Raw genomic sequence first — 24,380 nt, 5'->3', positions numbered from 1 at the left:
ATTTTGCATACAATTTCCTTTCTCTCAATATCTGTAACACCGGCCTCAAATGATGCTCGTGCTCCTCACAACTCCTTGAATAGACCAGTATATCATCAATAAACACAACCACAAATTGGTCCAAATACTGATGGAACACTCGATTCATCAAATCCATAAATACTGCTGGTGCATTAGTCAACCCAAACGGCGTCACTAAGAATTCGTAATGCTCATACCTGGTACGAAACGCGGTCTTCGAAATATCCTCTGCTCTAAATTTCATCAGCTGCTAACCTGACCGCAGGTCAATTTTAGAGTAAACCTGGGTCCCCTGAAGCTGATCAAATAAGTCATCAATCCTAGGGAAAGGATATTTATTCTTGACTATCAATTTGTTTATCTCCCTATAATTGATGCACAATCTCATGGTTCCATATTTCTTTTTCACGAACAGAACTAGCGCTCCCTAGGGCGACACACTAGGCCTGATAAAACCCTTGTCCATCAATTCCTGTAGCTGATCCTTCAATTCTTTCAACTCGACTGCAGTTATATGGTACGGTGCTTTAGATACCGATGCAGATCCCGACAACAAATCTATAGCAAACTCAATCTCACGGTCAAGTGGCAAACCAGACAATTCTTCTGGAAAGACATCTGGAAACTCCCTCACTACTGGTATGTTAGCTTGTTTCAATTCATCTTTTGGCAATTCTTTAATATATGCGACATACCCCTAGAAACCCCTTGTAGCAATTTCCTCACCTGAATAGCTGACACTAGCTGTGGTGAGGCACGTACACGTGAACCCACGAATCTATATTCTTGCTCGTCTGGGGGTCTGAAAATAACAACCTTCTGGTGGCAATCTATACTAGCATGATGAGTAGCTAGCCAGTCAATGCCCAATATCACATCAAACCCCTGCATATCAAGGATCACAAGATTGGCTAACAGCACCCTCCCCTGAATACTTATTGGAAAATTCCACAGAACCTTCCTGTATTTTACCATTGATCCCATCGGCGTACTCAAAGATAATTCTACATCTAGTAGCTGAGTCTCTACCCCAGTTATTCTGACATACCCCGCCGATATGAAAGAGTGGGTGACACCTATATCAAACAAAACAACAATTTTATATGGTAAAGCAGTAAGGGTACCTGTGACCATGTCTCCAGCCATCTCAGCGTCTCTCGGTGTCAACGCATAGACCCTCACCGGCGCAATATTTCTTTGTTGTCCTCCGTGAGTCACCTGATATCCACCTTGAAACGGTCTGGGAGCCTATGCACAATTTGATGGCATCTGACACGATTGAACCATATGACCCAACCTCCCACAGCGATAACAAACATCCTCCCCCAATCGGCACTCACCAGGATGTCTCCGTCCGCATCTAAGACAAATGGTGGGAAGTTGTCTGCCTTGAAATCTACTATGCTCCACCATTTGTCTCTGGCCTCCGCCAAATCTACCTCCTCTCCAAGGGCCTCGGCTGGGACTTACCTGAAAACTCGAAGGCGGAGTTCTCTTCCTCTAACTCTGTGTCTTTGTCTCTCTAGATAGACTCTCCTTTTCTATACTAGCCCTGTCAACCAACTCTGAGAAATCCTGAATCCTCAGTACCGCCACCTACCTGTAAATATCTCGCCTTAGGTTCCTCTCGAACATTCTAGTCTTCTTCACTTCATTGGGGACAATATATGGGCAGAAATGCGAGAGCTTGATAAATTTTTCCACATACTGCTAGACAGTCAATAATCCCTAGGACAGGCTCAGAAACTCCTGTACTTGAACCTCTCTGACTGAGGCATGATAGTATCTATCAAAGAACAAGTCCTTGAATCGAGCCCACGTCATCGGTATTGGAATCGTCCTCTGCTCCTCCAACAATTTGGTGGCTGCCCACCATCTTTCAGCCTCCCTTGCCAATCTATACGTAGCATATAAGACTCTCTTCTTGTCGGTGTAGTGAAGTACTGACATAATCTTCTCTACCTCATACACCCAGTTCTCAGCAACTGCAGGTTCAGTCAACCCAAAAAAAGCTGGCAGATTCATCTTCATAAATTTCTCTATGGTACACCCTTGAACTGGAGATGGACCTCCCTGCTCTCTAGAGCTCCGTGCTATTTCAGCCATAACCTGCTGAGTCACACTATGTAGCACAGCATCTAAATCTCCATCTCCTGCTCTAGAAGAACCCACTCCATCATCACCACTGTCATGAGCGCTACTGCCTCCTGGGTCCATCCTGCAACCATATAAAACACCGTTTTAGAATCTTATTTACCTATAGACCCACTTGTTCAACTAAAACTCCAAATTCTCTATTAACCATCCCTCTTGAACCTAACCCCAAATCACATCCCATAACCTAAATACATAACTCGTCGATAGTTTACTATGACTTTCCTGAAGTCGTCACCTTAGGAAAAACACAAAAACCACCACGAAAGTCTCGTATCCAGATCACAAAATAAAACCTCAAATTCTTTTCCTAAATTCTAGTATTGTTTCCCGCTGCACTCTAAGGTCTACAGAACCTAACAACCTAGGCTCTGATACCAAATTGTCACGACCTCAAAATTTACATCATCATCATCATTTCATTTTTTTTCCTTCTCTATTATATGTATATATATATATATATATATATTAACTGTTCTGATACCCTCTGCTATGAAATCGGCCCTTAGCAGGCACCAGGGTAATCCTGTATATAGAATTCATACCTATGCAATGAAAACATAAATCGTATAACCATATATACTATACAATACTAGAATCTAGTTTATACAGACCATAGTCATATAAGACAACTCCCTCTAGTATCACCTATCCCGAAATACAAAACTCAGTCACAAACTCACCCTAAAACCAGAGCTATCAAGAAGTTACTCTATCCGCGAGCCTGATCTGCTCACCTAACTGGCTCACCTAAAAAATGGTAAAATAATAGGGTGAAAGGACACTCAATAAGTGGAAATATGTTATTACTAGTGTGTGGCGACCGAGTCGTAAAACTATAATAATAGTATGTAAAACTGCATAATTTGGTAAATCTATAAAACTCAAATATCACATGTATAGTAGCTTAAAATATATGTATCATTTGAACTTTCTATCATTCATACTGCTAATATCATACTATATACAACAAAAGCTGTAAAACTGTATACATATACATAACTGTGCTTTATCCCTGAAGTTCTGTATGACATGATTTAACCCCTCATGACAGGGTTGTGCGGCCCATAGGCGGGACTTAACCCGATTGGCCCTCCAGGTAAGTCACTATACTTTACACTACCTCAGCCCGGCCAAACTACATACTCTCCTAGGCACGGGACTGACTGATACCTCGTTAACCGCCCCCCTCAACCTAGTGAACTAGGGAGCTGCATACTCTCCGAGCACGGTTGACAGTACCCACACACTATATAAGATATGTGGTTGCACTCTATCTGTATATAGCAACGGTACCATGCTCTGTATTCTATATCTTTATTTGTTTGTAATCATTCCTTAGGGATCTTATACTATATATATACATATATACTTTTTTACTGTTTTCATCATGTTTCCAAAATTACCATAACGCTATCATTCTGTACTGTAAATATTGTAATCTCTGTATCATATATCTGTAGTATCTTGATGCTATCTCTATATATCTGTCTGTATAATATGTCTATATACTCTGTCTTTATACTCTGAATGTTATGGTAATAGGAAACATGACATACTATAAATGTTGTATATACTGTACTGAATAAAGCTATAATATACTGATCTGAGTAAAATTGTAATATGTTGTTTAGAATAAATATCTTTAATATACTGTCTATATCTGTGTATTCTGTATAGTATGATATACTGTAGAAACTTTATAAGTTCTTTATCAAATAAATATCCACTCAGGCCACACAAGCATTTAAAACTCATTCTATAAAAATTGAGTAATAAGCTGGTATATACATACATGTAAAATCTCTGATAGCATTATAAAACTCCAAATATAGCATATTTCCCTTACCTTAAATCTGAAAAGCCTCTCACTGAACTCTGGCTCTACACCCGCAGGGTTCTCCACTCAACCTCCTGAAAACGACATCCCCTAGAACAAAACATCAATATTTTCTTGCCTACAACATTTCTTATAAATGTAGGGGAAACATATTTTGAACAAAACACCTTACCCTGATTTTGGGACGAATTTCAAACCTTTTCCACTGACGATCCGCTCTGGCAGACTTGTAGAAAACTTCACTAGAAGCGTCGTGGTGGTTTTAGATCGTCGATCCGGCGTAAAACGAGACCGGGATCGAAGAGAGAATGAGAGGGGTGCGTTTTAGAGAGAAAGAGAGAAAGAGAGTGAGTGATTGCTGCGCCAAATTTTACAATTTAATCCGGGTTTTCACTATTTATAGCCCTGGATTCTTCGACGAGACTTGTCATCTCGTCTACGAGTCCTTAAGGAATTTCGTCGACGAACTTCCTCACTCGTCGATGAATTTCAGACTGCCCCAAAACCTCTCTCAGTATTTTCTCGTCGACGAAACTGGTCCTTGTCGACGAGCTCCTCTTATATCCTCGTTGACGAATCTCCTGTGTTCGTCGACGAGATGCTGAAATTTCCTCGGGTTATTACAGTATATCTATACATATCATATATAAAATAAAAATAAGGTAAATCATTTTGTATGAAAAAATATATATATATTTTTTAAAAGTGAGTCGAGGCATTTATTGAAAAAAAAAAAACTAAGAAAATTATATTTTTTTATTTTTAAAATAGGTTAAGATTTGAGCCTAAACAAATCAGCTTGATAAAGAAAAAGCTACAAATAGTTATATTATAAATACTAAATAAAAAGTATATACCAAAATAAAAATACCAAAATAAAATAGGTAAATTTTTCTAACACATTTCAAAATTATTACAAAGTGTCTAACATTATTTATGTAAATAATATAATTTCTAAAATTTGTATTATAGAAATAAAATCATCGACCTAGAAGTACCCTAAATATTAAATATTAAATTTATTTAAAATAAAAAAAGAGCACATTAATTGATCATTAAATAAATAAACAAAAAATAATAACTATAAATATTTTAAAAAGCAAATCCCAATTTAGAGATTGCAATACATTTATTATTTTTTTCATTGGAAAAGTCATATATTAGATTTTTATAAAATAAAATTTAATGAAAAATATATGTATAAATATTAACCTGAACTCCAAAGGTTAGTCAAAAAATGCTGACAAGCATGGGAGGGGATTATAACTATTTCAAAATATAAATGTTAAGGGTTGATTTGGTATTGTTATTATTTTCTATTTTCTATATTTTGATTTTTGTATAATAAAGAAACAACTCATAAAAATGTGTTTGTTTATGTTACTAGTTTTTTTTTTTTTTTTTTTTCTATTATCGATTTTCAGCTATTTGTGAAGAAACTTAAATTTTATGGTTTTTATTTATTTTCGCAACCTATTATCAAAAATTTTAATATCCAAAATTAATTTTTTGAATTAAATTATTCATTTGATACACTCTTAAATTAAAATTAAAAAAAGATCATATGAATCTAATAATTAAAATAAAATTATACATAAATTTTAAAAATTAATAATAAATCCAATTACAAAATATTTTAACTATTTTTCAATTGTCATGTACAATAACATTTTTATTATGAAGTGAAATTTAAGCATAAAAATTAAGTAAAATAATAATAATTTTTATTTTTATTTTATTATAGTTTTTTCTAATGTATACTATTTCATAATTTTATTATTTTAAATGTATTTTTATAATGTTATTTTATTTAAGGATGAAAATGAATATTTTTTAATTAAGATTTTAATTTGTTTTAGTTTTGTAAATATTAACGAAACATATTGTGATTTTTTAAACCTCCAGGATGAGCCACATCCATTTATCAAACCTCAAAATAGAAATGTGGAATTTTTTAAACCTTAAGAAAAGGCCTATATCATTTTCATAGAAGTCAAATTATTTTTTTCCCTATATTATTTAGCTATAGCATTATATAAATATTAAAATTTAGTATTTTGCATAATTTAAATTAGAAAAATCCTATTTTATAATATTTTATATTTTAAAGATTTTTCTTTTCTTTGGTATCCTAATTGTATCTGATGACAATATTTATATTTTATAATTTTAATCGAAATAAAAATTTAATAATTAAATTTGAGAATTTATAATTTAATAATCTTTTAGGAAGAAGTCAAAAGTTGATTTTTTTTTTTCAATAACCTGGGAACTCCAGCTACCATCACGCCACATTAGATATTATGGTGTGACACCAAACCCGAGAAAAATGAAAGTCTTCCATCCATTAACACACCCCTGATAATTCACCGGCATAATGCCTCAAGGAGGAATTGAACCCATGATCTTGGGGTCTCTAAAGTCACAAATTCGCTCTTACCACTTGAACTGTCCAGCCGAGCCAAATGCTGGTTTTATTGATGACAGAAAATAGGATACAAAACATTATAATAGAGAAATTAAATCAATTTGGAGAGAGAAGGCAGAGCCCTTTAGACTAGCAAGTCTAATTTTAGTGTCAGTAATGATCAGCTTTGCTATTAGATCAGGCTTAATATTTTCATCCTTGAACAAAAGTTTGTCCCTTACCCTCCACACATGGTAGATGGAAGCATCCTAGAGGATCTTTTGATATCTCATCATCACAGGAGGAACTGAAGGAGATTGGCCGGGTTAGGTTTGTTGCCCAGTCATTTGAGACTCTCTATATGCTGAAATCTGCTTTGGACTCAGGATGCATATTGCAGATTTTGCAAATAGTACAATCAAGTGAAGAAAAATTAAAGCACGAACAACAATGATATTTTTATTCAATAGCTGAGCCGTGAACACTGTGTACTTTAGAGATGATACAAGTAAAGGTATTTATACACTATTATATGATATAGATAATAATTATAAATCTCAAGAAAAGACTTGCTTTGTTGCCATATTCCAGAAATATCAAACATGAGAAAGGAAAAAAAAACTACATTCCAACAATGATTCTATGTGGCTAACCAAACACAGTAATGACATTGCAATACTAATTCCATTCCTACTCCGATATTGCTTTCCTGCTTGAATTTTATTTTGGGGGATAAAAATAACTAATGATAAAATCTTGTTGAAGCTTTTCATAGGCTTTCTCTAGATCAAGCTAGAGAACCATATATACAAATATTTTTCCTTAACTTTAGGTTACAATTCTAGAAAAATAATGATATTATATGCAATTTTCCTCCTTCGAACAAAATGCATTAGGTTGAACCAACTAGACATGGTAAAATATTTTGACCTGATTTATCGTAACTTTCATAAGTAGGTTGTAAATTTAAACTACATTACAAAGGTTGATCGAGTTGGAATTACCAACCAAATTTCACAGCTTTTTAAAAAACATGGGTTGTAGACTATTTGTTTAAACGATCCATTTACCATAATCCATTCCTACACCGTCCCACATAATCAGTTTTACAAACTATATAATAAGCTTATGACACTTTAATTAGATGGGGAAATCATCCTCTAGATAGTCCCCATAAATTTATTCTCATCCTCTACAAAAGATTGTAGAAAAATTGGATAACCATCTCTTTGATAATTGAAGCATCCCATTGCAGACACACTGCTACTTAAGCCCCTTTACTTTATTCCATTTCCTTCTAAAAATAGTATAGGTTTGGGAATATATATATATATATAGTATTTCTACTTCCAAAAGAAATCCATCTATCTCTTTATTTTTAATACCACAAAATTTCTTCTTACCAAAAATTTCATATAAAGCTCAATAAATGCGTAAAATTACTATTATGTTCTAGATTATTAAATTGATGACTAACATCAATTTTTCATGTGCATAATAATTATATTAATTATTAATTCTATTATATTTGCATTCTTGTAGGAAGTTAAGATTAGTAGTGCGAGCTTGGATGGCAGTAGAAACATGTGGCAAACCTTTCTACCAATATCGATCTTAGGATGTTATAGAGAGTTTTAATTTAGTGGGCTCAAATCAAGGTTCGCTAAACGGTGTCCCTACTGTTTAGCCTTTTCTTAAGCTGCTCAAGGGTCTGCATGTCATTCGTGAAATATGTTTTCTTTTATATTGTCTCTCATCCTAATCATGTGTCATGACCAAATTAACTAAGCATCCACCATTTTTAGTAATTAAGATATGACATATTAGTCTATTATTGGAGGATGGCATCTCGCAACATTTTGCCTCTCCTATTATGCTTCAAAGGGGATCTTTTTGACACTAAACAGTTAATCCCTCACTCCCTCTCTCACCCCTTAACTTGGATTTCCACTAGTTTAGGGGATCCCTTCAATCATTAGATTATCTCCACCCGCCACAATCCATGCTTGAGCTTCTTGGGAATCGCCCAATTTTCATCTCTTCAGGTCCTCTCCAAAATATCCATAACTTGTTTACAACAATGCTGTCCTCAATTCTCAAGAAACCCCTCCATAAGCCCCAAGAAGTTCCCTTCTAAACTAGTTAGTGTTATATGATAAAATTGACCATTCATACGCCGCCTAAATGAGTGAATCCCTCTTTTATGAAAGCCAACATTTTCAAAAACCTCTTAAATCCAAATGTGGATGTTGGAGGGGAACCCATGAACCAACCTTCTGACCCTATTTAGGGGATCTCTTTTTTTAGCCCTCAATTCTCAGCCTCGTGCCACTTGGAGCTTGAGCTCCTAAGGATTTCCTGTTTCTCCTCTCTTAGTAGTCTCCTCTACATCCCATATTACTTGTATGTAACACTACCCCCTATCCCCATATAAGAACCTACATCAACAGCACGTCTCTATTATAACAAACTTGCTGAGGAAAAAAGTGGGAATCAATTCATTATCACCTAACCAATTGATTTCCCAAAATTAACTAGAATTAACTTCCCCCATGCTATACTAAGTTGTTCAATGAGCTAGGCTCAATTAAGATGTTTGGCAGCGGATGCTTATCGTTGTGGAACCCTACCTAAATTCCTAGTTGTATATATCTTTGTTTGAACTATGTCATCCTATGTACGCCTTTGCGTCTCCTACCATCTTCTCATTGAACGACTTCCTCCTTGTAAGCAATAGAGCATGCTTATGTTGGTCACATTAATTACCATACTATCTTTTAAAAAAGGAAAAAAGAAAAAAAGTAGTTAAACATTGTACTTTTGAATGCTCAGTAAGCTTGTAAATAGAAGGTTAGAGCATTAAACATGTCAAGCTCGTTTGCTATACAAATACAGTATTGAAAATTAGCATTTGCCTAAACAATACAACGACAGCTAAGAATAATATGAATAAAAAAATTACAGCCAAGCATGACTCCTATTTGATATGATCTTTATATTGCCCATTCTCTTTCCTATACATGGAATACAAAATTTTTTTCCTATTTTATTGAGAAGTGAAAGCCTTTGCTCCACTTCTGCAATCTGTTGAACACAAGAAGGTAAATGCTCACCATATTCAAAATGTTGTCCCATATGGGGTTGTGGTTTCCACCCATTCTCTACATTTCGATAGGAGACTAAGTTACAAAATTATGTTTGGGAAGATGGTGCTGCTTCTTCATTTTCCTCACCGCGTGCTTGAGTGATGGTTGGAACACCACTCGTTGATGGGAGAGTGTACTTCCTAAGTAGCCTGTCTTTGTTCTCTTTCCACCATTCTTCTGCCTGATGGGAGTCGAACCTTCTTTTGCTGCATAAACATAAACATTATAAATAAATATAAAACAGGAGATACCACAGATAAAATTTATATATATATATATATATATATATATATATATATATATATATAATGGAGTACATGCATTACGTTGCAAGTAGAACTAGATTTCATATGTTAAGGAAACATACAAGCTCAAAAGAAATAAACATTTGATTAAAATAATGATTTTTTTTTTTTTAGAGGTGCTGTCACTAAAAATATTTTATTCCTTGTGCTCAACTTTGAAATGAAAATAAAATAAAGTTGAGATGAAGTGAAGAAAAATTAGGAACATTGAAAGATCAAATACAGGCAAATGCAATGCTATTATATTTCTTTAATATTAAGTGAAAATTTTCTTCAATAAAATAATGCCTCTTTTTATATGCTATGTATGGCTTTTACCCCATCATGTTTTGTGCCTCACCATGTAAAGAATTGGCTTTAGTTTTAGAAAGGATACGTCATGTAGCAGGCAAACTGGGGACAAACTGGTTATCAACCCCAAGTAGTTACAGTAATACTTTTTGGACAACAAAAATTAATAAAATGGGGCTACTAGATTTAGTTATGGTTCTTCATGATTTCACAACCAATTTTATTTCTTATAATTGTTGAGATTTGTTTCTAAAACTTGTAATTTCACTTGAAATTTTATTCTGATTATACATTTATAACAGACAATATCATTAAATCATCTCAGAAACCATCCTATGAACAAATGTCCCAATTAAATGTATTTTCTCTTCTTCTTTTTTTTCACAACATGGTCCTTTTTTTGGCCAAATAAAAATTCTTAACTCAGAAAGAGGGGGGGGGGGGGGATTTGTAGTAAGTTTATTTATTTATTTTCTAAAATTTGAGAGCCAATAGAAAATTTTCCATTATAAATTTGAAAACTTCTCCAGAAAAAATCACAACAAATTCCATATACAAGCACATAAAGGTGAAGTCATATATCATAGAAATGCAATAGCTTTCCTTATTTTTTTGTTAAAAATATTTTATCAAAACAATGGAAAATAGAGGTTGCCCCCCATATTTAATGGTATTTGACCCCCTTAGCCCTCACCTTATATTTAGAAATCATAGTTTAAACTGTTCACACACACACACACACACACACACACACACACACACGTATATATAACTAAAAGCACACTTTCTTATACATGCTATCTGCATGCATGCAAGAGCTAAAAAATTATATCACCCTCTGATTAGGTACCTGAATCGGACGCGCTTGAAGATCTTAACTCCATTGCGAAGTTGAATGAGAGTTACATAAACGCCGGGCTCAAATTGCTCAATAATTTGTTTCTCTCCATCATTCTTCACTATTGATGCTTCATGCAACCTTGAGCTAATTTCTGTACCTTGTTGAGGTACTCTTGCATCAGAAGTAGGCAATTTACTAGTAACCTGAAGTATACTTTCACCATTTTGTGATAGATCAGCAGCTCCAACAGCATCTAAATGATCTTCCATCCCATGATCTTGCATTAAGGGAGTTTTTCCTACTGTATTTTGTTGATCAGAATCCAAATTTGCCAATAAGGATGAAGAAACTTTAGATGCTTCAGTTCCAGCTGTATGTAGAAAAGCTTCAACTTGAGCATTCATAGCTTTGAATGTTTCGCAATCATGGACCTCAGGAGGTAACTTCTTTGACATTTCATTCAACTAAAATAACAGTAAAGAAACAAGATTGCAAACCAATTAGAGTGATTCAATTTTATGCATAATGACAAACATTCAATTTTATGCATAACGACAAACACAACTATATCCTATGGCCATTAGGCATCAATGTCCTACTTTTTGATAAACAAAGAAGTTCATTAAGAAATAAAGAAAGAAGAGATAAAATAGTGAATAAGGGTGTCAAAGCATCATCCAAACAAACAATAATAAATAAATAAATAAAAGAAACATAACAATATTAAACATCAAGGCTCTCTAATCTCTCTATGAATTAGTTAGTAACCCATCTAAAAAACCTACTTATGCAACACCGATGCAATGTAAGAAAGACAACTTTACCCAAAACAAAGGTAACGGAGCCCTTAAATGTGTGCTTGTGCATGTGTGCATATATATATTAAAACTTTTGTGCTTTCAAGATGACAACACATGTATTTATGCACATACCATGTATTTATGCAATCCCACATATTCACCACATGATTAGCATCAGAAACTAGTGCACCACTAAATTTCATTTTAACAAGAATAGAACCTTCTTTCTCAACATAGCTAGATTTTGATTTATTCATGATTTTATAAAAAAGGTTGAAATTAAGTAGCTTTGAAATTGAATTATTTTTATCCTTTGATAGAAAAAAAAATTATTGACCCATACATACATTCATGGAGAGAGAGGGGTATAAACAAACAAGATGAGGATATGAAGTCCTCTAAAGAAATAAATTAAATTAAAGTTAGATTAATAAGAGGAAAAGACACAATTTCCTTAACATTAATCCATGAACATGTATACAAATTTGTGTATGTTAAAATATTACATTTATGTTAATATATTTTATGTATGGACACGTAAGTGCATGCAATTGAAGTATGACTAAATAAATAGAAGTTCCAAACGAGGAATGAAAATATTTATACTATAATAGTTTTTGTGAAATTACAATGGTTGGTCCTCGTACATTTAACTTTCTGAAAAAATAAAAAGTCTTGAGCTAACAAGGTTGCTTCAACCAACCAAGCTAAAGAGTAGAAGAAAGCCTTTTGGGTCAATTGATACTTGATACCTTTAGGGCCTAAGCAATTTAATAGATCCTTAACCACTCCAGGTCACTAGCCCATTAGGCATTCTAGTCTAAGGCACAATTAAAAAGATACATTGTTACCACGCATAAAAACTCTATGCACTCTTTTGGTTAATGGTGCAAGTTGTATTGGGCTAGCTGAGTAGCTTGATGCTTGAAAGGTCCAAAGGATGTATAGTTCCAAGCTAAAAATGTTGGATTACGATGGAGATAAATCTTCAACTCTAAAGTTGAATTCAAATCCCCTCCCTTAGTCATGCATATGGCTATTTGACTTGGATAATACTTTTAGAGATGACCGCTTGATTGTATAGATATAAAATTTAGAGGAAAAATTTAGCTCGAGTAATCCTCCTAAATTTTTCACTTTGTCATTGTTGAATGGCCTGATAAATGTTGGCCCATCACCTAACTTTTTGGTCAAGTGTGACTTACGACAGTATCAGAGATTTATTTCATGACGTGAGTTTTCTTATATCATATTATCCTTTGTTATGTCTATCATAGTGAGCTTTTTTTTAACTGGTATTTTTGCATGTGCAAAAGTCCATGAATTTGTCTCTCATATGCAATATACGCTCACACACAATGGGAGTCTTTAATAGCTTCGTATAAATTGTTGGCTCATCACCAAACAACTAAAGATTTTAGGTCAAAATGGTAACTTAAGTTGGTATTAGAGATTTGTTCCAATAGGTCTTTGTTCAAGTATAGCCATATGATTTTTTCCCCTTATTGCGGTCTTTGTGTTGGTGCATTCACTCAAGTTCATATGTTTGCCTCTTCACATGAACATACAGAGGAGAAGGTTGAATAACATGATATATATTGTTGGTCAACCACATAACTTGAACATGCCATATTCTCCCTCTATCTTTACATCCATACTTATGGTACACTTATTTTGTCAACAATATATTTCTTTTCAATTATTTATAGGCAAGAATTTTTTTATGATAGTTCTTTAATTCTTACTATCCACATACACAACATATATTAGTAAAACATCATTTACTTATTTTGTTAAGCCGCCTGGGCACATTTTTGTTATAGCTTTTGTAAAATTTTAAATTAGAATCATTAGCATGCTTCCAACCCCAACGACATGTAACTTCCTCATTATACTAGTTCTTGCAAAAATAGGAAAAAATATATCTTTGGATGCAAAGGGCAACCTTATATTTATGTTAGTTAAAGGTTGGTGCGTATATATATATATATATATATATATATATATGTATATATGTATATATGTTTGGCCCACTTAAGCCTTTTGATCAAGTGGTAATCAAACATAGTACCATACCCATGGTTGCTAAAGGTCCAGGTTCGATTCTTGTTGCAAACATTTGTTATATATTCATTAAAAATCATATAATCTCCATGTTGGATGTTATTTGTCATTTTTTCACCTCTATGCATCCAATTGTGGACATGCTATAATCTAACAGCTTATCCTTGAAAGTGAAGAGGTAATATAACAAGTTTCTCCATCCCATCCCCCCCCCCCCCCCCCGGGGGTTAATTGTTGCTGCAAGTAGTGTTCCTAATATTGTAAAGATGACAAAAAATAAAATAATAATAATAATAATACCTGTGTTGCAACAGACATGATGACTTCCTTCGCAACTGTACAGTTGGAAGATTCCTTTGTAGCCAATGAAGCAATTTCTTGAGCATTTTTACGCAAATTTTGAAGCTCCACATCTCGAACATCATACTTCTGCTTCAAACTCTTAATCTGTAGCCATCATTATACATAAGAAAAAAAAATTGTTATGAAGGGAGCTTCTAGAATAAGTTCCATAAACCTACACAGCTATTAAAATATGTATATCCTACTTGGTTTTGTAGTTTAGACACTTCTTGGTTTAAAATTTCATTTGTCTTCTTGAGGCTATCAATGACACTCCTAGAAAATACAGGAATGGCAGATCGTGGAGGGCTTGGTCTCCGTGAGTATGGAGAAGCAGGTCTTGAGTTGATTACTGGTTGAGGAGAGAGTGGAGGTTGTGGTGCTGCGGAAATAACCGGCTTCAACGCATTTTGGAGAACACTTAATGAACTTGGAAATGAGATATCTTTTAGTTGTAAAAGGGATGGAACTTGTGAAGCTCTGATGATGGAAGGAGAATCATATTTGGACCCATATTTTACTGATTTGACTTCAAGGTACTTGACTGGTTCTGTGGTCAGTGGTGCCAAAATCCTCGAAGATCTTGCCTCTCCTTTGTCAGGCCTTTCCTTCATGTCAATTGAGCGGTGAGGTGCTGCTATTTTCCTATTAATATTAGAGGCATTGCCAGCCTCAGAAGCTTTAAGTTTTGCATAGCAAGAGTCGCACACACGATGCGGTTTGCCTGGAGTCGGAGCCAATGCCGCCCTTAATGCTTTTTTTGAGCTACAAGCATGACAATGCACTAGACCACAGTTATAACAATTGTGCCTCTTTCTAGTAAAACCAAATGCCTGCCGACAACCAGAACATACTGATTGGTCTGCTCCAGAGACCCATTTATGAATGCATATACTAGCAGTGAAATTTGAGCCACATGAAATATTTTTGACATGCCTATCTTTCAATGCTTCAACCAATGTTGGGGAACTTCGATCTTCCATGTCTCCATGTCCCAATCTCCCATTTGCACCTCTACCCCATGTGAATACTTCACTTCTCGATGTTAGGACAGCAACATGATATGCCCCACAAGATATTTCTTCAACAAATTCACCAACCAATTTATCTTGTACTAGCCAAGGTAACTTTCCATCAGCATGTGGACTGCCTAGTTGTCCGTATGCAGTACTTCCTATTGTAAAAACATGACCTGAAGTAGTGAGGGCAACAGTGATATTATATCCACATGCAATCTGATGGAAGTTATAGTCAATAAGGCCAGACACACATGTAGGAAGAAGATATGCTTCTTTGCTTCCATGACCCAAACGGTTTTTGTCACCATCGCCCCAGGTGAATAATTTCCTTGATGATACATTTGATATATTTGCACCGGATTGGCTCATAACCTCTACAATAGCTGCGGTATGTAATACTCCACATGCAACTTTAATAGTTTTTAGTCCACTTAATAATTGAACTTCCCTTGGATACGCAACACTTTCTCGATCCCCATGGCCTAAAACACCAAATGATCCATCACCAAATGTGAACAGTTTCCCATTTGAAGTTGCCAATGCTGAATGCCATCTACCACATGCAACTGAGAGAACTTGAAGCCCTTCCAAAGGACCAGACACCCTTTTTGGTATCCAATGGCTAACATCAGTTCCATGACCAAGAAGCCCAGCATTATAGGAACCATCACCCCAAGAAAACAAATCTCCAGATGTAGACACTGCACATGTATGACACTCACCACATGCAACTGAATCAACATTAGTAACTGCTAGATGTTCAACAAGGTGAGGGCGACTAAAATCTTTATCAATTCCATGACCAAGTCTACCCCCAGCTTCCTCTCCCCAAGTGAAAACCTCACCTTGCCTTGTAACAAGGGCAACATGTCGAACGCCACAAGAAATTTGATGAACATCCAGAACAACATTTGATTCTAAAGGCTTAGGAGTGAGCACATCAATTTTTGCAGGAAATGGGCTAATAAATCCATCAGTTGAAACTCCATCAGACCAAACCTCTCCCCATACATAAACATCACCTAGTGACTCTATATCATCAGGTCCAGAGCCTTGGCTTGAAGAGCTAGGAGTGCTTGAAATGCTAAGACGAAAACCATCTCCAGTACTTGTCCTTAATTGCATATTTGCACGTTCTGACCCCACATCTGAGCTTCCCAGACTCACAGAAGATTCACGAGAACTGTATTCAATTGATACTCTACCACGTGAAATACTTGAAGTGAACTCTAAGGCTGCACCAAAAGGACGACCAGTCTGAACAAAATCACCACCGTCTTGCAACTGAAATTGAAACATAAAAAATAGATTGGATTAGTTATTGAGCATTTTAACACCAATTAAAAAAATATTTTCATGGGCATGGAAAGAAAATATACTAAATTATCATCTTGCAACCCAAGTGCTTGTATGTTGAAAAATGACAAATTTCTATGTGGACTATTGTACCAAGGAATTACTTTGCGGCCCTGTAATATTTTTATTTTGGAGCTATATGACAACATGGAAACACATGCAACACAAAATATTAGATAATATAAAGGAAATAATCAGATCAAATTGGATCAAAGCCAACAATTTCCACATGAGTAACATTTAACAATAGATGCACGCTAATGTTAAGTTAAATTGTCTTGCATTTCAGTATCACGGTGACTCCCTAATGTTAACATAACTAATTACTATGTAATGTGAAAATATATATATTTTTTAAAAATACTGGCATTTTAATTGTTTGAGTATTAATTTCCTACACACCGACTACTTTACCTTGTAAATAAAAACTTCAGATGAAGGACAAATAAGAAAAAAGATCATCTATTTGAGTATGTGTCTGTGGGGGTAAGGGGTTATGATATTTAAGCGCTCATAAGGAATGAAATGTCATATATTGCTAGCAACGAGCATTTGCATATTAGATTATGTATTAAAGAACGAGTTTAAAAACTGAGGATGGTTATGTGTTCAAAAACTTCGAGGATGGTCACAGGAAAATAATTTTAAGTAGTAGTTATAGGAAGTTATAAAAGTTGAATAAATTTTTTAATTATTTTTTCATAAATGGTATATCAGTAGTTTGGCATTTTTTTGGGGGATAGTTTCAAAAAAGGAAAAAGAGGACAATAAAAGATGTTTTTTTTTTTAATAAAATGATGCCAATGTATGAGGGGAAATAGCGTTTGATGTCTTTATCAAAAGATTTTTTTCATTACTCCCTCAACAATTAGTTATTAAAAATCATTTGTATAATACCTCTCAAGCATATGTTCATAGTTTCATTAACATCTCCTTAGGATGGGATCACACTCACTTATTGATTCTATCAGTAAGGATTAAATGACTCTAGCTTACTATTGGAAAATTATATACCAAATTAATAAAAAAAAATTAATTATTGACCAAATAATGATAATAACTTGCAATCTTATTTATTTATACATACATACATACATATATATATATATATATATATATATATATATTTGTTTTGATTTAATGACCACAAGTTCAAGCAACAGGGTATCTGCTATGCATGGTCATGACAGCTAGTATATGCAAATATATAATGCAAGACTTTTCCATAGACAGGGATGAATTGAGTCATTGGCGATATTTTCACGCTAGTGGTTGCTGCTTTTCTAATTTGATTCACTTAATATAGTGACAAAAAAAAAAAAAAAAAGATGGCTTATTTTTAAAAATATAATATATTTGGCATGATAGATCTCTCAAAGACTGTAACGACTATAGAGTCAAGCAGGATGGATGAATGGGAGGAGTGCACTTAATGTGTGGTGCAATAAATATACACTTAACGAACTTTTGAGATGCAAGTGTGAGATGAAAGAGTTCTCAAAATAAATAAACAAGTAAATAACAAAACTAAGGACCAATAAATTTGCACGTAAGGATAGCTTATAACACCAAATGGAGAAAAATGAGAACATAAAAAAAAAAAAAAAACAAAAGAAGGCCTGTTGTATGTAATCGATTCGAGAAATAATTGCACAAAGCGAGTAAGAGGTATGGCTTAGACTGCAAAATTTTTCTCATGACACATAACTTTGTAATAGCTCAAATTAAAGTTGCTAGTAAACAATTTTGGATTTTCATGCAGTAAACACGATTTATCAAATTAACACTATTGAAGGCAAAGAAAGCAACAAAAAGTAAAATATATGTAAAATATACTCTAAGGTGATTTCATGACTAATTATAATATAAAAAGGAATCGAATGGCTACTTATACATGTTAATACTGAAATGAAAAATCTTACGTCAGATATATCGCTCTTAGTACGCCTATTATGATGTTGGCCACTAGAAATTAAAGCCTTGAGGCCAGCAAACCAAACCTCTGCTTCAACTTTGTCCTTGCAGATCTATAAATTAGGAACAATAAAGCATAACTAATAGACTAAAATTTATCATCAAGCAGGAAAAAGCTCGCAGAAGTAGTAAAATAATTCTGATGGTTTAATATCACTTACCAGATCAAGAGATCTTTCACCGTTGTTATATAGAAGTGAAAATGACAAGTAATCCTTTTCAGGGCGCAAATACCTTCTAAACACAGGCTGTAAGGATAACAAAAAAGAAAGGGAAAATATTAGTGACTTTTAATCTAACCTTTGGAAACAAAAATTTTGCCAGGGTGATACAAAAAAATAAGCTGAATAAATCACTAAAATAAATTATCAAATTAGCTACGAAAGAGAAGTATTCAACTCACAGTTCTTTGTCCAGGGATAATTCGTGCCACTGAAGATAATTTCAAATTCCTTTCTTCTCCGTGCGAGAACCAGATCAATGTTTTTTCATCCTGTGACCAAACATTGAAGTAGTTGAAGTTTTGGAAAATATATTATGACTGTCCTTGAGATATAGGTCTTATGCACCATGTGCATATAAATGTGCATGCACACATGCACATAGAGATCCACGCAAGTGCATGTTACTGAGAAAGGGATATGGGAATTTTAAACTGTGGTGCATAAAGCACATAATTAAGTATGGATACACAAGACTAAATTTTCAGGAACATTTCCTATACATGGTCAATCAAATTTAAGCAAAAAAATTGTAAGCATAAGAGATAACCAATTACGAAAATGAAAACCATAATATAAAGTTCTAAAAAGCATTCATAAAGTATTACTTAGAATTTTATGTCCTACATCACATTAATATGGTTCACCGGAGTTATACTTATTATTATCATGGACAATGGCACCAAATCTACTACTCTACTCAATTAAGAAAGCATTACTGCTTGTCAATTATAGGAAATCAACTCTGATGAGGATCAACATGTCTTGTGTATCCCTTTTACTAATATGATGACAAGTGGACGACCTCCCAATGTCCACTCCTTTGCTAACATGGTGATGCGTGGATGACCTCCAAATGTCCACTATTGTTTATATCTGTTTTGCAGGAACACATGGGATCAATTGAAGATCTTCTACTTCTTTGATGAAAGACTTTTTTTATGTGAAGACTTTGTTATTGTGTTAATTTATATTTTACTTGGATATGTTATTTCAAGATTATTAGGTGCTTGAAGACCATATTTGAAGACCCAAGTGAAGAATTGAAGACCAACTCAAGACCCATGTGGGCCCCACACAGCGTAATGGGCCCCACACGAGTTTGGCCTTCCTTTTTGGCACATGTTTAAGTTTCAAATTAGAATTGTAATAGTGCAAGACAACTAAGCTTGAGTTGTGTGCCTATGAGTTGGAGTTCCTTGTTTTTTAGTAAGTATTAATTGTGTTAGGTTGAGAGTGTTTAATGCTTTGTCTCCCATACTAGTTGTTAGGTTGTCTTTTAGTGTGAGAGTTGTTGAGAGTGTTTAATGCTTTGTCTCCCATGCTATGCCTATATATATCCTTCTCATTGTAAGATGAAGATAGTTGAAGTTGAATTTAGAAGAAGCATTTCTTTGCTTGAGCTTGTAAAGTTTGTTCCTCGCCTTGTGAGTGAGTAGTGTGAGACTACGGCTTTCTCTACGGAGATCAAGTGGTGAGAGACCACTAATCTATCCAGCAACTCCATCATCCCCTCCTCCATCAACGCCACACGGCCACCACCAACATACACCCACACGGTCACTTCCCCGACACTCCATAGCTGCGTTCGTCTTGGTGTTTCAAAGCTTGTACAGAGGATTTACAGTGTGATCTAACTACGTGTGGAACAAAGTCAAGTCATCCAAACAATTCTCTTGGTAATTTCAGCACTTGTGTTTGAATCCTTGTTATATTTTGTGAACCTTTGCTAGTAAATTAAATCACATCTTAGAATAACCCTTTTGAATCCATAAATTGCAACATTGGTACTTGCTAGTTTAAATCACTTGAATGAATGTTTGCTAACATAGAGCATAAATTCTTGAATCTTTGAAATATCAACTTTTCAACATATAACTTGATTCCTTTGTGAAAGAACCAATTGGGACTTAATTGCTGGACAAGTCATACACCTTTTCAAAATTCGACAACTTGTGAAAGGTAGCATAATTTATAATGTTTATGTTGGTTAATCAAATTCTCAAATCAAAGTTTTTTGAGTGTATGTGCTTGTGTGAGGGTTGAACCGTAGGACATAGGTTGACCATTCTCGTCCTACATCATCTTGGTATCAGAGCCTAGGAAAAATTAGGCAAACCCTCTAAGTCCCAACATCTTCATTTTTCTGCCACCAAATTGATGTACAATTTTCTCTATCAAAAACTTCCCATATTCAAAAAGTTTGAATACAAAAGTTGTGTAAAATTCTCTTAGCTTTCTTTTGATACCAAGATCACCCTATTTGGAGCTCTCCAGCAAAAGTTATGCCCCAAATATTGAAGGGCATTCGTGGGTGAAATTGCCCATCCATTAGCAGCTCGCAAGATTTCAGTACTTTCTGAAACAGTCGACGGTTTGGCCCAATTAGTCGATGGTTTTGTCCAGAACAACCCACCTACCTTTTGAGTTTTAGGTTAACACTTGAGCCTACTTTGTGTGATCAAACACCATTCGGGTACCCTAGTGTTGTTCAAGTCCTTCCCCAACCCCTAGGATGTCTACTCAAGTCGAGAATCCTTATCTAGGTCATAGGATTGATAGAGAAAGTCCTCCCCTCCCTCCACAAAGGCGAGTGAATCGCCAAGACGAATTTGCTAAGAGACCCCCACGTCATGAGCCCTATGCCCAATGTTGACCTTATAGGTCATTCCCGGTTTTGATAATGACAAATACTCTTTGTATTTGATGACCTTCAAGTTTGTGTGCAGGATCATACTAATTGGATCATATTGATGACATGCAGCCACTTGAAGAGAAGCGAAGACCCGGCATATTTATTCATTGTATTTTCTATTTGGGTGTGTAATTTTAATTAAGAAAAGGTCTATAATAATCTGCATATCATGCATGTAGGATCTATAAGCTCAAAACCTTAGAGAGACCTTAGGGATCACACCCTTCGGTCGACCGACGCCAGGTTTTTTGGCGTACTTAAAAAGGTCATAGAGAGACCCTAGGTCCCAACACTTGCACGTAAGAAAGTCCCCAATATCACTTATAATATCAGGGAAATTAACTTGGGCAGAATTGGACTTAAAATGAAAATCACTGTGAGAGGTCGGGCGACCGAACCCCAGGTGTTCAAAACACCTCGGGCACCTGAACCGTTGGGAAGTCAGCGGGTTGGCCAGGTTTTGGGTGACCGAAACTAAAATGAACGTATCGCCCTCGAGCGACCGAACCTGTGTCACGGTACTTTTCACCAACCCGGGCGACCGAACCTTTACTTTATAAATGGCCTTGGGCAACCGAACACTGAAGTTCGGTTAACCGAATATTAGACCGGGCGACCGAAGTGCGGACAGTGTCTAAATCGCCTTGGTTCAGCCAACCGAACCTAGAATCAGGCTACCGAACGTTTAAAAATAGCTTTTTGAGTTGAGTCTATTCAGGCGACCGAACTAAGGTTCAGCCACCCGAATCTCTCAGGTTAAAATTAATTTTTACTGAAATTAAAAAGGGTAAACTAGGTTAATTTTTCTAAACTTGTTTTAAACTTTTCTAATTATCTCCATTGAGTCCACAACGGTTAAAAATTTCCCCTTACCTATATATACACGTTCATTTGCTTAGATTAGAAAGGATTAGCAAATTGATTAGGGCCAAAATTCTCTCAAAATCAAAAATCCTTTTTTAGCCTATACTACTCCCAAATACTGGTACACTCCATTCTCTTTGATCTTTTAAGTGTTGTGAGTATTTCAAAAGTGATTGTGCTTAATCTTCCTAACTAGTACTCTCATTTGCTATATTGTTTGGTTGATTTTATTTGAGAGTATAGCATTAAGTTCTTCCACCAATTTTATTTAATAAATCTTGAGTGGGAAGACTTAAAAGGTTGTGGTTCTTGCATTGTCATTGCAAGACACTTAAGCCTATATTTTGTGTGCAAAATCATTTTCAAAGCTTGCATTCAAACACTCTTTGTGCTTAGTATATTGAGAACATCTTGTTGAGTTTGTTTGAATCACCTTGCTAAGCATATTTCAAACCTTGATATGATTTTGTAATATTCATATACTGTATTTCAAATCTTGCTTTGATATACACTCTTGATCTAGATTGATTATCTATACTTATTTGAGTGTTCAGTACACATTAGAGCACCGAACTTATAGTTCATACATCATTGAGGTGCATTGATTATATTGTGTGTGGTGGTACATATCACCTTGTGTAAGAAGCATTTGTTTGTACGTAAATTTTATATCATTGGTTGTATTCCAGGCGTGGGGCCTGAAGAGGGAGACTAGCCCTGTGGAATAGTCCCGGATTGGCTTAGACCCGGTTAGGAAAGCTAGGCGCACCATCCTGGTAAGGTGTAGGTTGAGGTCAGCCCTGTGCTAATTGACTTGGTTGTAACTGGTGCTACTCCACCCGTTAAGTGAGCATTAGTGGAATCCTCGGGCTTGCGAGAGCTAGAGGTGGGGACGTTGGCACAATTGGCCAAACCCCGATAACATATCGTGTGTGCATTTGATTTTTCCGTAATTTATTTACCGCACGTGTATGTTATATTGTGAATGCTGCGCATGATTTAATTTCCGTACGTTATATTTATCTACGCATTTGGAATTGCATAAACAGACCCTAGGTTGTGTATCTACTACTGCTGGATAGTTTAACCTAGGAGATAAATTTTTAAAATACCAATTCACCCCCCTCTTGGGAATACACCAAAGCTAACACCCAACATTGGGATGATAAGGACTATGACGTTGATAACCTTCACGTTAGGAGATCTTACCAAAGGGGCGATCGTGATCCTTATAAGGATGTAATGAGGATAGAAGACCCCACCTATGATGGGCAGATGGACCCTAAAGTCTTCCAAGATTGGTTGACTAGGATGGATTCCTATTTTGATTGGAATAAGATGACTAACCCTCGTCAGGTTAAGTTTGCAAAAATGAGGTTAATGGGGCAAGCCAAGCTCCATTGGATGAATGTCAAGAGGCAGGAAGTGAGGTTAGATCATCGACCCTTTGAGCATTGGGATCTAATGAAGCATAGGTTAAGGGAGAGGTATGTACCCTTTAGGCATAGAGAGCACCTTATGGATCAGATTTACAGCTTGTGCCAGGGTAGCATGACTGTTTCAAAATACATGAGTCAATTCGATGAGTTGTCTATAAGATGTAGTGTCTACAAAACTGTTAGTCTACATATCTCCTGATTTTCTAGAGGATTAAATCCTGAACTAAGGAGAGAACTGTTTCCCCATCACATTGACTCACTTAAGCATGCCTTTAATTTGGCACATGATTATGAGCAAATGAGTAAAGCTCAAATGGGAAGGAAATTTGGAAACACCTCCATTGACACTTATCAAAGACAAGCCACATCGTATGAGAAGACTAAGCCCACCAACACGAGTCAAGTAACTTCTAGAGGTAGCAATCCCATAGTCCAACAACCTATGGACAAAGGAAAAGCACCCATGACTGGATCCTCTCGCCAGAGTTCTAGCAGTGCAGTGTGCTTCAGGTGCCATAAACAAGGACACCTTTCTGAACAATGTCTCACTAGGAACTTGGCGCTTGATAAGGAAGGTGGTGAGAAAAGGAAGAAGGAAAAG

General features: G+C 35.3%; 1 protein-coding gene across 3 annotated transcripts in view; it reads right to left on the bottom strand.

The window, feature by feature from the left end:
- Positions 1-9,223: 9,223 nt before the first annotated feature.
- LOC131150700 (PH, RCC1 and FYVE domains-containing protein 1) overlaps positions 9,224-24,380 on the bottom strand; it is a 34,016-nt gene continuing 18,859 nt past the window's right edge. For all 3 annotated transcript variants that reach the window (XM_058101577.1, XM_058101579.1, XM_058101580.1), the window contains 7 exons: positions 18,964-19,053; positions 18,722-18,808; positions 18,509-18,613; positions 14,418-16,514; positions 14,170-14,316; positions 11,015-11,469; positions 9,224-9,774 (listed from right to left, as the gene is read on the bottom strand). In XM_058101577.1, the coding sequence (XP_057957560.1) occupies positions 9,615-9,774; positions 11,015-11,469; positions 14,170-14,316; positions 14,418-16,514; positions 18,509-18,613; positions 18,722-18,808; positions 18,964-19,053 (3,141 nt within the window). In that variant the 3' untranslated portion in view covers positions 9,224-9,614. The remainder of the gene's footprint in view (positions 9,775-11,014; positions 11,470-14,169; positions 14,317-14,417; positions 16,515-18,508; positions 18,614-18,721; positions 18,809-18,963; positions 19,054-24,380) is intronic.

Source organism: Malania oleifera, chromosome 3 (genome assembly GCF_029873635.1).
Source record: "Malania oleifera isolate guangnan ecotype guangnan chromosome 3, ASM2987363v1, whole genome shotgun sequence".
Lineage (NCBI taxonomy): Eukaryota > Viridiplantae > Streptophyta > Magnoliopsida > Santalales > Ximeniaceae > Malania > Malania oleifera.
Note: the sequence above shows the minus strand (reverse complement) of the source record. Positions and strands in the feature narration are given on the sequence as shown.